General features: G+C 32.0%; 2 protein-coding genes across 2 annotated transcripts in view; one reads left to right on the top strand and one right to left on the bottom strand.

The window, feature by feature from the left end:
* LOC139515817 (tRNA (32-2'-O)-methyltransferase regulator THADA-like) overlaps positions 1 to 12,784 on the top strand; it is a 218,702-nt gene that overhangs the window by 71,748 nt on the left and 134,170 nt on the right. The gene's annotated exons all lie outside the window — the stretch shown is intronic.
* LOC139515820 (uncharacterized) lies at positions 1,765 to 3,632 on the bottom strand. The gene has a single exon (XM_071305531.1). The coding sequence runs from the start codon at positions 3,549 to 3,551 to the stop codon at positions 1,845 to 1,847; it is 1,707 nt and encodes a 568-aa protein (XP_071161632.1). The 5' UTR covers positions 3,552 to 3,632; the 3' UTR covers positions 1,765 to 1,844.

The raw sequence follows: 12,784 nt of genomic DNA, 5'->3' as shown, positions 1-12,784 counted from the left end.
TAGTTCTTTTCTATATATCTTTAAATGTGACCGAAGAGATCATAAGACAAGGAAAAGTCAAAATTGAGAATATGACCTTCACCTTTGAAATAATCCTTTTTTTTCATTTTAGTGAACCAAGTATGCTATACATTCAATGTATCATTTATGCCAAATACTGCAGGGGGAATAACTCACATATGGAGTCCTTGCTTCGTTCAAAATTGGACAAAACATCCTGAGGATATAACCATGTGGATATAATAAGCAATTTAGTAAAATAAATTTGTCGCTTTCTTGTATGGTAACAGAGAAGATGCACTTACAAGGGAAACAATGCTCAGGGAGATAACTCCTACAAAGAAAAGTATTTGGTTAAGCAGGGTCAGTTTTAAACTGTAAGATATCATATACCAAACATCTAAGAGACATAATGTGAAACAAAATTTATACGTGTCAAATAACAGTATCAAATGAATACCACTACAACACTTTAAAAAAAAAAGTAAACTGCAACTTTTATTGTCGACATGTGTCGCAGATTAAATCGGCTTCATCAGGACAAAGTTTCAAAATTAGAACCCCTGAAGTACAAAAAAGTGGCATCATGTATGTGACATCAAAATTGTCCATTGTTGACGTTGCTATGGGATACTCTATATCATTATGTAATGTTGAACAGATTTAAATCTGTACACTGACATTGTACTTACATTCATGTTAGACAAATTTATATTTCTATTTAAAAACACATTTTATTTATACACTTACCATAATAATAGTTTACAACCATTTTAAAATAAAAGACAATTCAAACAATTTTAGATTAACTCTAAATTTAGTAACTCTATTTGCATTGTACTATGTTTGATTCATATTCTGTTCAACATTACATAATGATATAGAGTGTCCCATAGCAACGTCAACAATGGACAATTATGACGTCACATACATGATGCCACTTTTTTGTACTTCGGGGGTTCAAATTTGTATACTTTGTCCTGATGAAGCCTATCTAATCGGCGAAACATGTCGACAATAAAAGATGCAGTTTACTAAAGTGTTGTTGTCAATGTAGTGGTATTTGATTTTTTTTATCTGACAACCCTGCATACCATCTGGTATCCACTTAAAGGAACTCTACCATTATAAAACATACATGTAAGAGGGGTTGGTTCAGCAGCTCTTTATTTATCTAGTATCAAATGAAGAAAAAAAATAACAATCAGAAGAAAATCAATAGGTCCCTTCACAGAAAAGTAGCAAGACCTTATAATTGGGTACACATGCAGTTGTGAAATAACTCCTCCCTTCATTGCAGTTATAACTGTGTGGCTTAATTTTCAAAATGTGTGCACACTTTTCACAAATACAATATTGTTTGCATTGATATATACTTTTGTAAACTCATCATAGATATGATAGAGGGTACATAGATAGTTTTGCTTCTTAAGTTGCTTGGTTTTCTTTCTCTAAACTGTTATGCTAGAAATTGATAATGCAGAAAAAAACAACGGAACAGAATTTGAAATTCTGTAAGCAGAAGTGGTATGCAGCAATTCCTGAAATACATCCATTATTCTAAAAGGAAAAAAACCAATATGTTATTTGACAATTAGACAGCAACCCTAGAACACATAACATCACAAGCATCTAGAACCTCAACATATTGGTTCAACAACAGACAAGTGAATGCACTGACTTGCCCTAAGTCTAGAAAACATGTGAATAATAAAGTCTTGCAATTTAGTTTCAAAGTGGCTGTATAAATCATACAATAATATATGAATTTGAAATACATTTTAATTTCGTAAATACATAGTAGAGTGATGATATGAATACCGGAAATAATCAAAATCTGTAAATCAGAATCCAGAAACTTGAACAGTATATATCTTGGCCTCATTAGGTTCACTATTGTATGTATTACAGCCTATGTACAGTATGCCTGCATTGTCAATGTCTAGAGAGTTTGGTAACTGAATACCTAACTGATACTTGGTATTCAGGTAATGAATACACTCTGCTGAAGTGTTCAGGATATGAATCATGTGATTATCAGCATCTGTAACTATAATATTTTCTGATTTTGTAACCACTAAATCTCTAGGTTTGAATGTTTGTTCCTTGTTTATATCTGCATTGCCACTATATGTCCATTTGACTCCATTAGATTTATTTAATGCCACTATCCTCCCACTCCAGTCTTCCTCTAGATTATCAATGACATAAATGTTAATGTCATTGTCTGTAGTTATCTTAAAGGGAAGAGTAAAGATAGGTCTCCCTTTGTTGTCTGTCTGATACACCTTTTCTCTTTTCCCATCTATACTCATCATGATGACTTGTCTTGGACCATTGACGGGGAACGCGTTTGGTTGATCCTCTCTTACCCCCACTAAGATTCTATGATCACTTGTTACGTGAACAGCAATGGTTAATAAAGGACATACACTGTACATGCTTGATTTCACTTTACTGGTGCTGCATGAAATAATTTGAAGGCAAGATTCCTTTGTAGATAAGAGAAGGTCACCAGATGGTAGTAATGTCATATCATTTGAAGCTATCTTAATCTTGTGCATCTTCTGTAATGATTCATTTGTCATTCTCATTTTTTGTATTTTATGGCTGCCAAAATGACCTACCCAAACTGTTGCATTTTCATAGCAGACTAAATTTTGAACACGTTGAAGCTTTGTTTTGTATTGATTTATCACTTTAAATTGAAACTGCTTTTGGTCAAAATCAGGTTCAGTTAATTCTCCAAAATAGGAATCCTGAATGACCTGTTTACCTGGAACAAACTTAGGCAACTTAGGAAATATTGTGTTGACAGGAACTATTCTCTTTTGTCTTATAGTTTTCTCCTCTGACTGTATGTTGAAAACTAGCTTGGCATTATTGGAATTTAAGGCTTGGCTCAAAGTCTTCTTTTGAAGGTCTAAATCTTTGTCAATATTCTCTGATCTATTTTCGGCATCATTCACTGATTTCATTACAATTTCCTTTCTCTGATCAAGTTCCTTCAAAAGTTTATTGGTATGTTTTTCAACGTCATTCTTCAAATCTTTTTCTCGGCTCAGTATTTTCTGCTTTTCTAATTCATAATTTGAATCTAATGAAGATTTAAAAGTACCAATTTCAGATAATACCTTTCCATTTTGTACTAACTTTTGGTCAATATCTGAATTGAACGTTTTTATGGTTTGTTCATATCCTTTAGCTAACTCAATCATCTTGTGTGTATCATGCACTGTTGTAATACATAAAGGGCAGACAACTACTTCACACGATTGACAAAATAAGAAACAGGTTTGTCCTGCATGAATTCCACATTTAATGTTACTAAAATCGAGTTGATCCTTGGTTTGTTGCTGATGACAGGCAATGTCCTTAATGTCTATGATTGTATGCTGGTCAGTAGATTTCACTTTCTTATGAAGTTTCTGACATTTTGTACACAAGAGAAAGTCACAATGTAAACATTTCCACTTAATCTTATTTGATTCTTCACACATCTGACAGACCATTGGAACTTGTCCCTTCTGAAATGATTTTGATAATGCCATCACACTGATTTTATTTTACAATTTTCTCTCTGGTTTGATTTGGGATACTATTGATCACTTGATTATTTTACCTGTACAGATCAAGGTAAATTTTTCTCTCAAGGTTATATATAGTACCTTACATGATATTTATACATTTAAATGTAATCAATAAAGTTATAAATAGTCTATTAAATTGTTTACGTTTTTTTTTTATATACTTATATTTACAGAAGTGCAACCTATTAGAGGTTAAAATATGATTTATACAATAGATTCCCTCAGTGTATATTTGTTGACTTGATTTGTCTTTTCTAAACGGCATGTACTAAAAGGTGGAGTGGAGTGGAGTAGTGGAGTGGAGTGGTGGAGTGGAGTGGTTGAGTGGAGTGGTTATTAACAAGATTTGAACATCGATTATCTACTATCTCTTTTATTTGTCAAACATTGTTCATTTGACTTCTTTTCCCTTCAACATGAACATTGCAGTACATATATTATTTTGCTATTTCAATGTGCTTTTTTGCTGTGCATGTTCTAATCATTCTATTATATATATACAAACAATAAACTTTTTTCCAACTTAAATACTAAGGTTATGTAGTGGTCCATACTGTAAATTTTAAAATTATTGCTCTGGTTATACACCAAAAAAAAAAAAGTTTTAAAAATTCTAATAGCATTATTGGTTTACTGCAGTTCCTAAAATAGATCCATTATTCTATAAATAACAAGAGAAATAAGCTATATATAAATGAGATAGAAACCGTTAAACACAAAAAATCAAAGACATTTAGAGGTTGCACTTTGTAAATACATCTGTTTTACAAACTATGCCTCTTTTGGGAAGATATATAAAAAAATATATCTACTGGTTCTCAGAAATGAACTCTATGTTTTGTCTAAGTATAGAGAAAAAACTTTGGAATTTAACCAGTATAAATAAGGATGGAAAGCAGCCAAATGGAATTCTGAGGAAGACCCAAAGTGATTGTAGAGGTAGTACAGAATTTTAGTATAAGTTTCAAATCTTAGAAGTTTGAGGCATATTAATGTTGAAAATATCCTACGCACCCCTATATTTTAACCTTTGAAAAAAATTGTGGTGTATATCAACTTTCCATCTACAGGATACAATTTGTTTTATTCAAATTCATTGGAGCGCCGTGGTGTAGTGGTTAGCGCATCGCACTACTAACACAAAAATTCCTGGTTCGATCCCCGTTCCGGGGAGAAAATTTCAAGGAACTGAATTTTCGGCTCTCCCTTGACACCATTTACGAGTATGGTCTTGAGAAACGATGATAGTCCGTCGGAAGGGGACGATAGATGGCTGACCCGTGTTAAGAGAGAGCAATATCTCTTGCACGTAAAAGACACCCTTGGAGATTTTGAAAAAGAGCAGGCTTATGCCGCTACAAGGCAGCACTCGCACCTGCAAAGTGGAAAGGGATTAATATAAGTTGCAATAATTTGTTTCCCAATCCACTATAAATAAATATGTTTAAACTAACTTCATTGTAAAAGTGGCACAGTTTTAGACGTAAAAGGATTTCTTATCTATTTTTACAGAAGGGAAACCTGTTACAGTCCAATATATATGATTTCAACAGTAGTCAAGTGAATATTGAGGTTTTAGAAATTCATTAATTATAAATTTGAAATACAATGTAATTTCAAAAAATTATGCAAAAAGGGGAAATTTCAATACAGACAAAGAAAGTAATTAAAAGCAGTAAATCGGAAGCCAGAAAGTTAAGGTATTTATGTTGGCCTTCTCAGGTTCACTTTCATCTGTTTCACATACTATATGTGTAATGTATCTGTACTGTAAATTCTACACATTTTCATTTGTTAAATCTATTTTCTTTATGACTATTTGTCTTGGACCATTGATTGATAGGGTTTCTGTGGGTCCTCCTCTTTACCCAGTGTGCTATAGGGGAGTATTTGTAGGTCATATTGCAGTAAGGAGTAGAAAGCAAATGACAAAAATACGAACTCCAAGGAAAATTCAAAAAGATCACCAGCTGGTAGTAATGCCATGTTTTATACATCTATTTTAAAAGTATTCATCTTTTATAATAACTTCTTTGTAAGGTGCATATTTATAGTTGATGGCTTTTAAATATACTTATTTAATCAAATGTTTTCTATGTATTTTTGGTAAATTATCAAGTCAGGGAAATGTTTTACCACAAATAACTAGTTTTCCTCTGTCATTGTTAATGGTGTCTTTACACTAAATCCATTGGATGTTGAATGTTCACTGAGGCTGATATTTTAGTCTTAGATACATGATTATTTTATAAGTTGTTATTGGATTTGAACTTATTGTCTGAAACTTACAGTGAGTACTCTCAGATCTTTACTTAGTGTCTTTTTTGTTGTGGGATGTACAGATTATGTTTGTTTTCTGTCTGAATGTTACAGTAAGTATGCCTGGGGATTGGTGATAGTATTTGTTGGACTAATTTGCTGAATATGATTTATTTATATTAATTTGTTGATTTTACACCTTAGCTATACACACATGCATGAACAAATTTTCTTCAGTGCTCAGAATTCAAAGTTACATGATAGACATTAAAAAATGAATTTTGCATAAAGTGAGGCAGGAATTCAGGGTACTGTAGATTTATTAATTTTCGTGGGTACCAAATTGAATAAATCTTTGTAGATATTTGATTTTCTAATTTTGCCAATGTCTGCATATAACAAGCCTATGAAAAATTGAACATTAAAGTTTGGGGTTCACCTGCACCAACAAAACCCCAAAAAAGTGTTATCCATTGAAAAATACAGAAAAGTGAAATCACAAAAACACTTAACTCTAAGTAAAATTCAAAATGGAAAGTCCCTAATCAAATGGCAAAATCAAAATGCTCAAACACTTTAAAAAAAACAAATTAAAAAAGTGGCATATTCCTGATTTGGTACAGGCAATTCTTTATGTAGAAAATGGTAGATTAAATCTGGTTTTATATCTAGCTAACATCTGACTTGTATGACAATTGCATAAAATTCCATTTTATTGACAACAATGTGTGAACAAAACAAAAATACATATATAATAGGTTAAAAATTCAAAAATAGTGAGGGGTACAGCAGTCAACATTGTGTTATAATCAAAATCTCTATAAAAACAAAAAAATATGTCAATAGAGAAATACAAAATGGCATAAAGACAAAGCACTTAAGCAAAAGTGATATATACAAGATGTATAAGTATTGAACAACTTCAAAGGGATATTATAAGTTATCTACGTTAATATCTGTAGATATGGATATTTTAACACCCTGAAGTATCCAAGTACACCCTGAGTCGCAGAAATACGACCACAAAGTTTAACGTGAAAGTAACGTTTTCTTTCATTTTTTAAATATCTTTTATTGAAATTTGGGATTTTGACATATTTTTAACAGGGTGTAGGGTACTACCTTTGGTAGAACCCTACAGGTAGACCAAATATAAGACATTTTTCATCTAAAGACAGAGAAAGTGAAATGGGTCGAATTTGGCTCTTAAAGTTGTGAGAGTTACATCATAGACTTTTTGACGTCAACGTGGGTCATTTGCATTGCTAGGTCAGTAGTCCCATTCATTGACAATGGGGCAGAATAGTGATGCATTTTCTTAAATGATTACAAATAATCAACAAAATAAGATAAAATCGTTAGTGTATTAAGTATCTAATTATACAGACATCATGGATAATCTACAGAATTCGATATTTCATAAGGAACAACCATGGAACTAAGGAAAAGGCTCATGAATTTCCCCGATGTAATGGGTAGCAACGTCCGGGGATTTGGGTTAGCAACACTCAGGGGCTATGGGTTTCAATGTAACAACGTTACCAAATAAGGACTAAACAGTAAAGGTTAATAATTTACAAAGATAAATATTTTCCTACAGTGACTTGACTGTTGGTGTTGCTCTCCACCAATTGCAACTCATTCAAAATTTTGACCAAGTTGCAATTTGTTAATAAAAAGTATGAATTTTTTTGTGATAATTTTTCATATCATGCCTCTCCCTTGAGATAAAAAAAATATCATGAGAAACAAGGGTGCACATGCTTTTGTCAACGTAAACATCATCAACATCATTGGTAAGATAGCGGTAAACAGATTAAAAATGGTCTTTAAAACTAAGATTGTAGCTGATAAACACATATTTTACATGATTATTTGTTCTAATGTTAAAATAGAATGTTTGTACAGAAAATTTATATTTATTTTTTTATATTTCTTTTATAAATGTAACGGTTTTTGTATGGTAATTTGCCATGCAAATACAGATAGTAAAAGGGTAAAATGAACTTGCAATTCAATGAGGTTAAAGCATAAAAAATGTTGCTTTGTCTGAGGATCTCACGGTGACTTTAAGCTTAGGGAACAGCTATAAAAAAAAGTTATATGAGGTATAAAAAAAATATCAAACTCAAAGGAAAAATCCAAAGTATAAAGTCACTTATCAAATGGCAAAATCCAAAGTATAAAGTCACTTATCAAATAGCAAAATCCAAAGTATAAAGTCACTTATCAAATGGCAAAATCCAAAGTATAAAGTCACTTATCAAATGGCAAAATCCAAAGTATAAAGTCACTTATCAAATAGCAAAATCCAAAGTATAAAGTCACTTATCAAATAGCAAAATCCAAAGTATAAAGTCACTTATCAAATAGCAAGATCCAAAGTATAAAGTCACTTATCAAATGGCAAGATCCAAAGTATAAAGTCACTTATCAAATGGCAAGATCCAAAGTATAAAGTCACTTATCAAATGGCAAAATCCAAAGTATAAAGTCACTTATCAAATGGCAAAATCCAAAGCTCAAATTAAAGCACTTCTTTATTTCTTTTGGATTGAGTGTTGATAAGGATTTATGTCATGAACAATGCAAAACCTGTCTCATTTACAAATCTTCTTTTATCTATATGCAATAACTTATCTTTTTTGTTGAAATAAATGTTAATCTATAGAAAAGACCAGTCACAGTAAAATGTAATGATTTAATATTTGTTCTTGTCTAAAACAGGCAAATAGTCACAATCATGTTTTCAGAATCCTGAAATCTGAACAGTATATATATTTTCCTTCTCAGGTTCATCTTGGTATGTATAACAGCCAATGTACAATGTACCAGTATTGTCAATGTCTAAACAGAATGGTAACTCAATACCTAGTTCATCCTTGGTGCTTAGGAAATGAATACAATATCCTGAAGTATTGACGATATGGAGATGGTGATTCGTACCGTCTGCTAATATAATATTGTTTGATTTTGTCACCACTAAATCTTTCGGCCTAAATATTTGTTCTTTGTTGATATCTGGATGACCACTATATATCCATCTCACTCCACTGCTTATATCTAAAGCCACTATTCGACCTGTCCGGTCTACATCTTGGATATCAATGACATAGATATTATTTTCTTTGTCTGTAGTTATCCTGTAAGGAAGAGAAAAGATAGGTTTCCCTTTGTTGTCTATGTGATAGGCTTTTTCTTTTTTTCCATCATCGTGCAGCACGATAAGCAATCGAGGACCATTAACAGGAAAGGGTTTGTCTTGGTCTTCCCTTGCACCTACTAAGATTCTATTGTCACCTGTTACATGGACAGCAATGGTTATTAAAGGGCTCACACTGTATTTTGTTGGTTCCACTTTACTGGTGCTGCAGGGAAGTATTCTAAGACTAAATTCCTTTGTAGATAGAAGTAAGTCTCCTAATGGTAAAAATGTCATGTCAAATGCGTTTATCTCAATGATAGACATCTGAAATAATGATTCATTTGTCAGTTTAATTTTATGTAGTCTATGGCTAAAATAATGAGTTATCCAAACTGCTCCATCATCACAACAGACTAAATTTTGAATAAAAGATAGAGCTGTTTTGTATTGATTTATCACTTTGAATGCATCAGCGTCAATAAAAGCTCCAAGGTAGAAATTTTGAATTTTCTCTTCACCTGGCACGAAAGTTGGCAACTTGTTAGATATAGTGTTGACAGGTTGATTATTCACCTGTTCCCGGGTTTTAATCTCTGAATATATCCTGAAAACTTCAGACGCGCTATCAGATTTAGAGGCTCGTCTAGAGTTATTTTCTTTGAGGTATAAATCTTCTTGGATCTTCTCTGATATATCTTCTCCATATTTCACGGATTCCACCTGGATTTCCCTTATCAAATCAAGATCTTTCAAACGTTTATTAGTATGCTCTCCAACTTCATTCTCTAATTTCTTTTTTCGACTAAGAATTTTTTTCTCCTCTGATTCATATTTTGAATCTACTGAAGATTTGATATTTCTGAGTTCAGATAATAATTTTTCATTATGAACTAATTTCTGGTCAACCTTCGATTTTAAAGTTTTCAATTTTTCTACTGTCAGATTATATCCTTCAGCTAATTCAATCATTGTGTGTCCATTATGTGTTTCAGGTATACACAAAGGGCAGACAACTTCTTCACAAGGTTGACAAAATAAACAACACCTTTGTCCTTTATGAATTCCACATTTAATGTTACTAAAATCCATTGTGATTGACAAACATAACATACAGAGATGTATTTGATAAATAAAAAAAAAAAGGTTTAATAAATGTATCAATTCGGTCACTTGATTATCTTTAGATATGAAATATCAAATCACAAGATCATTTTACAGGTATTACGTATTATAATAAGATTAGTTATTTATTCAAATGAGACAGTTAAATTTTAATATCTAAAGCGCGAAAATAATTTAAATTTAACTGTTGAGAGTGGAAAGATATCCTTATACACCAGTTACAGTGGTGGAATCTGTTTTTCTAATGACTTTTAAACTTCCTTTTCAAAGATTTGAGGAGAGTTGTGTACTTTTGATGTGACGTCATCAGACATGGTCGCCTTTTTTCATGACGTCAAAATAAGAAATTTCAGAAGAAAACAAGAAAATTTAATGTCAAAATTTAATTTCAACCAATCATTTGCTGAGAACAGCTTTTTCACTAGTGAGGAGAAATATTTTTCTCACACCCATCAGGAAATGTGAAAATGGCACAAAAATTTGAGAAACAACAGCAAAATGACAGAAATATTTTAAAATAACCTTAGGTCACTGTACACCCTTCAACAATGAGCAAAGCCCATCCTGCATAGTCTGCTATAAAAGGCCTCCAAATTACACAAATGTTAAACAATTCAAACAAGAAACTAGCGGCTGAATTTATGTACAAAAATATTGAAAGAAATACAAATATGTAACACAGCAACCAACCACAACTACTGAATCACTGTGGCTCATGACTTGTGTACCAGTATACACCACAGTACAAAGGGAGAGAATGAGACTGGGTCATAATTCCTGGCTAGTGAAGATGAAAAGAGGTATGGTTTGTGAAACAGCCGTATTTACAAAGTGCAACTAAATTTTATTATCATTGTCTGTAGTTATTGTATAAGGAATGGTAAATATGTTTCTTTTTGTTTTCTGTGTGTTACACAGTTTTATTTATTCCATCAGTTTTCATCATAAGTAGTCTTATACCCTTATAGAATAGAAGGGTTTGGGTTCGACCTCTCTTGCACCTACTATGGTTATTTAAGGGTTCACCCAGCTTTGTTGGTTCAACTTAACTGGTGATATGAGAAAGTTATTTTTGGTTAGATAAAAAAAAGGATTAACAAAAATACGTTATACTCCAAGTTAAGCTGAGGGACGCCTCCGGGTGCGGGAGTTTCTCGCTGCATTGAAGACCTGTTGGTGACCCTCTGCTGTTGTTTTTTATTTGGTCGGGTTGTTGTCTCTTTGACACATTCCCCATTTCCATTCTCAATTTTAAATTCAAAAAGTTCAGATTTATTTTTTCCTAGACCAGAGGTGGTCCAGGTGAGCTTTTCTCATCACTTGGCATCCTTTGTTGTCATGGTTGTAATCTTTAACAAGTTGAATATTCTTCGAAATTTTAATTCTTTGATTAGTTATTCATTGTATTACATTGACAATGGAAGTAAAAAAGAAAATTACTTTTCTTCACTATACAGTGAGTGTTACTTAAAACATGTTATTAACAACTAAAATCTAAGCATGCAAATTTTTATCTTAAACAATCATGAATAATGACAAAAGTTATGATAAAACAATGAAAATATTATTAACTGTTTCCTTTAAAACTTTCATGTACATTAACTCTACTATAAAGTTCTGTTTCGCATCGGTCGACATCAACAAATGATCCAAAGACAAAATCTTGAATCACTTGTTCTCCTGGTACAAATATTGGTAACTTTTTAATTTTAGTGTCAACATGATCTGTACTTGTTTGTTCCAAAATTTTCTCCACTGAAAATAGGTCAAAAACTTGAATTGCATTTTTGAAGTTTAATGCTTGGCTTATATCCTTTTCTCTTTTTTCTAAATCCCTTTTGATCTCCTTCAATCTTTTTTCCTCTTCATTCACTGATGTCACTATATTTTTTCTTCTTTCATTCAGCTCTTCTAAAAGTTTTCTTGTATTTTCTAAAACTTCATCCTTTAAAATTGTGTCTCGATTCATAATTTTCATTTTCTCGGAATCATATTTTTTGTCTTCTGAATCTTTCACGTTTCCCTGTTCTACTAATATTTTCAAATGCTGCTTTAACTTGTCTTCAATACGCAAATTTTTCATTGCATTCGTGATAAAATCAAAACCTTCATCTAATTCAATCATTTTATGTCCATTGTGAATTTTTGATATACACAAAGGGCAGACAACTTCTTCACAGGATTGGCAAAAAAGACAATAGTCTTGTCCATTATGAATTCTGCATGGAATTTTACTCAAATCTTGTTTGTCCTTGGCTGGAAGCTGATATGTAGCAAGGTCAATGATCGTGTGCTGATCTGTGGATTTCACTTTCTCATGTAGTCTCCGACATTTTGTACACAAGAAGAAGTCACAATGTAAACATTTCCATTTGATCTCATTAGATTCCTCACACATCTGACAGGTCACTGGAATTTGGCTCTTCATTAGGGATTTGGATAATGCCATAGTGATGAAAAATCCAGACTTACAGAACTATATTGGATAGAAAAATATTATCTGATGTACACTGTACAAATAATGTCATATATTTACTTTTTGATGTCATTTATTAAATCAGGGTCATTGTATAGATAAAGATGATGATCATAACTAGATCAGTTAGTTATTCATGTAGATGCATTTTGTCCTTTTATCTTACTTACTATCAGATATTAAATCATTACT

The sequence above is a fragment of the Mytilus edulis genome, chromosome 3 (genome assembly GCF_963676685.1).
Source record: "Mytilus edulis chromosome 3, xbMytEdul2.2, whole genome shotgun sequence".
In the NCBI taxonomy this organism is placed as follows: Eukaryota; Metazoa; Mollusca; class Bivalvia; order Mytilida; family Mytilidae; genus Mytilus; species Mytilus edulis.
This window is presented reverse-complemented; position numbering and strand designations above follow the sequence as displayed.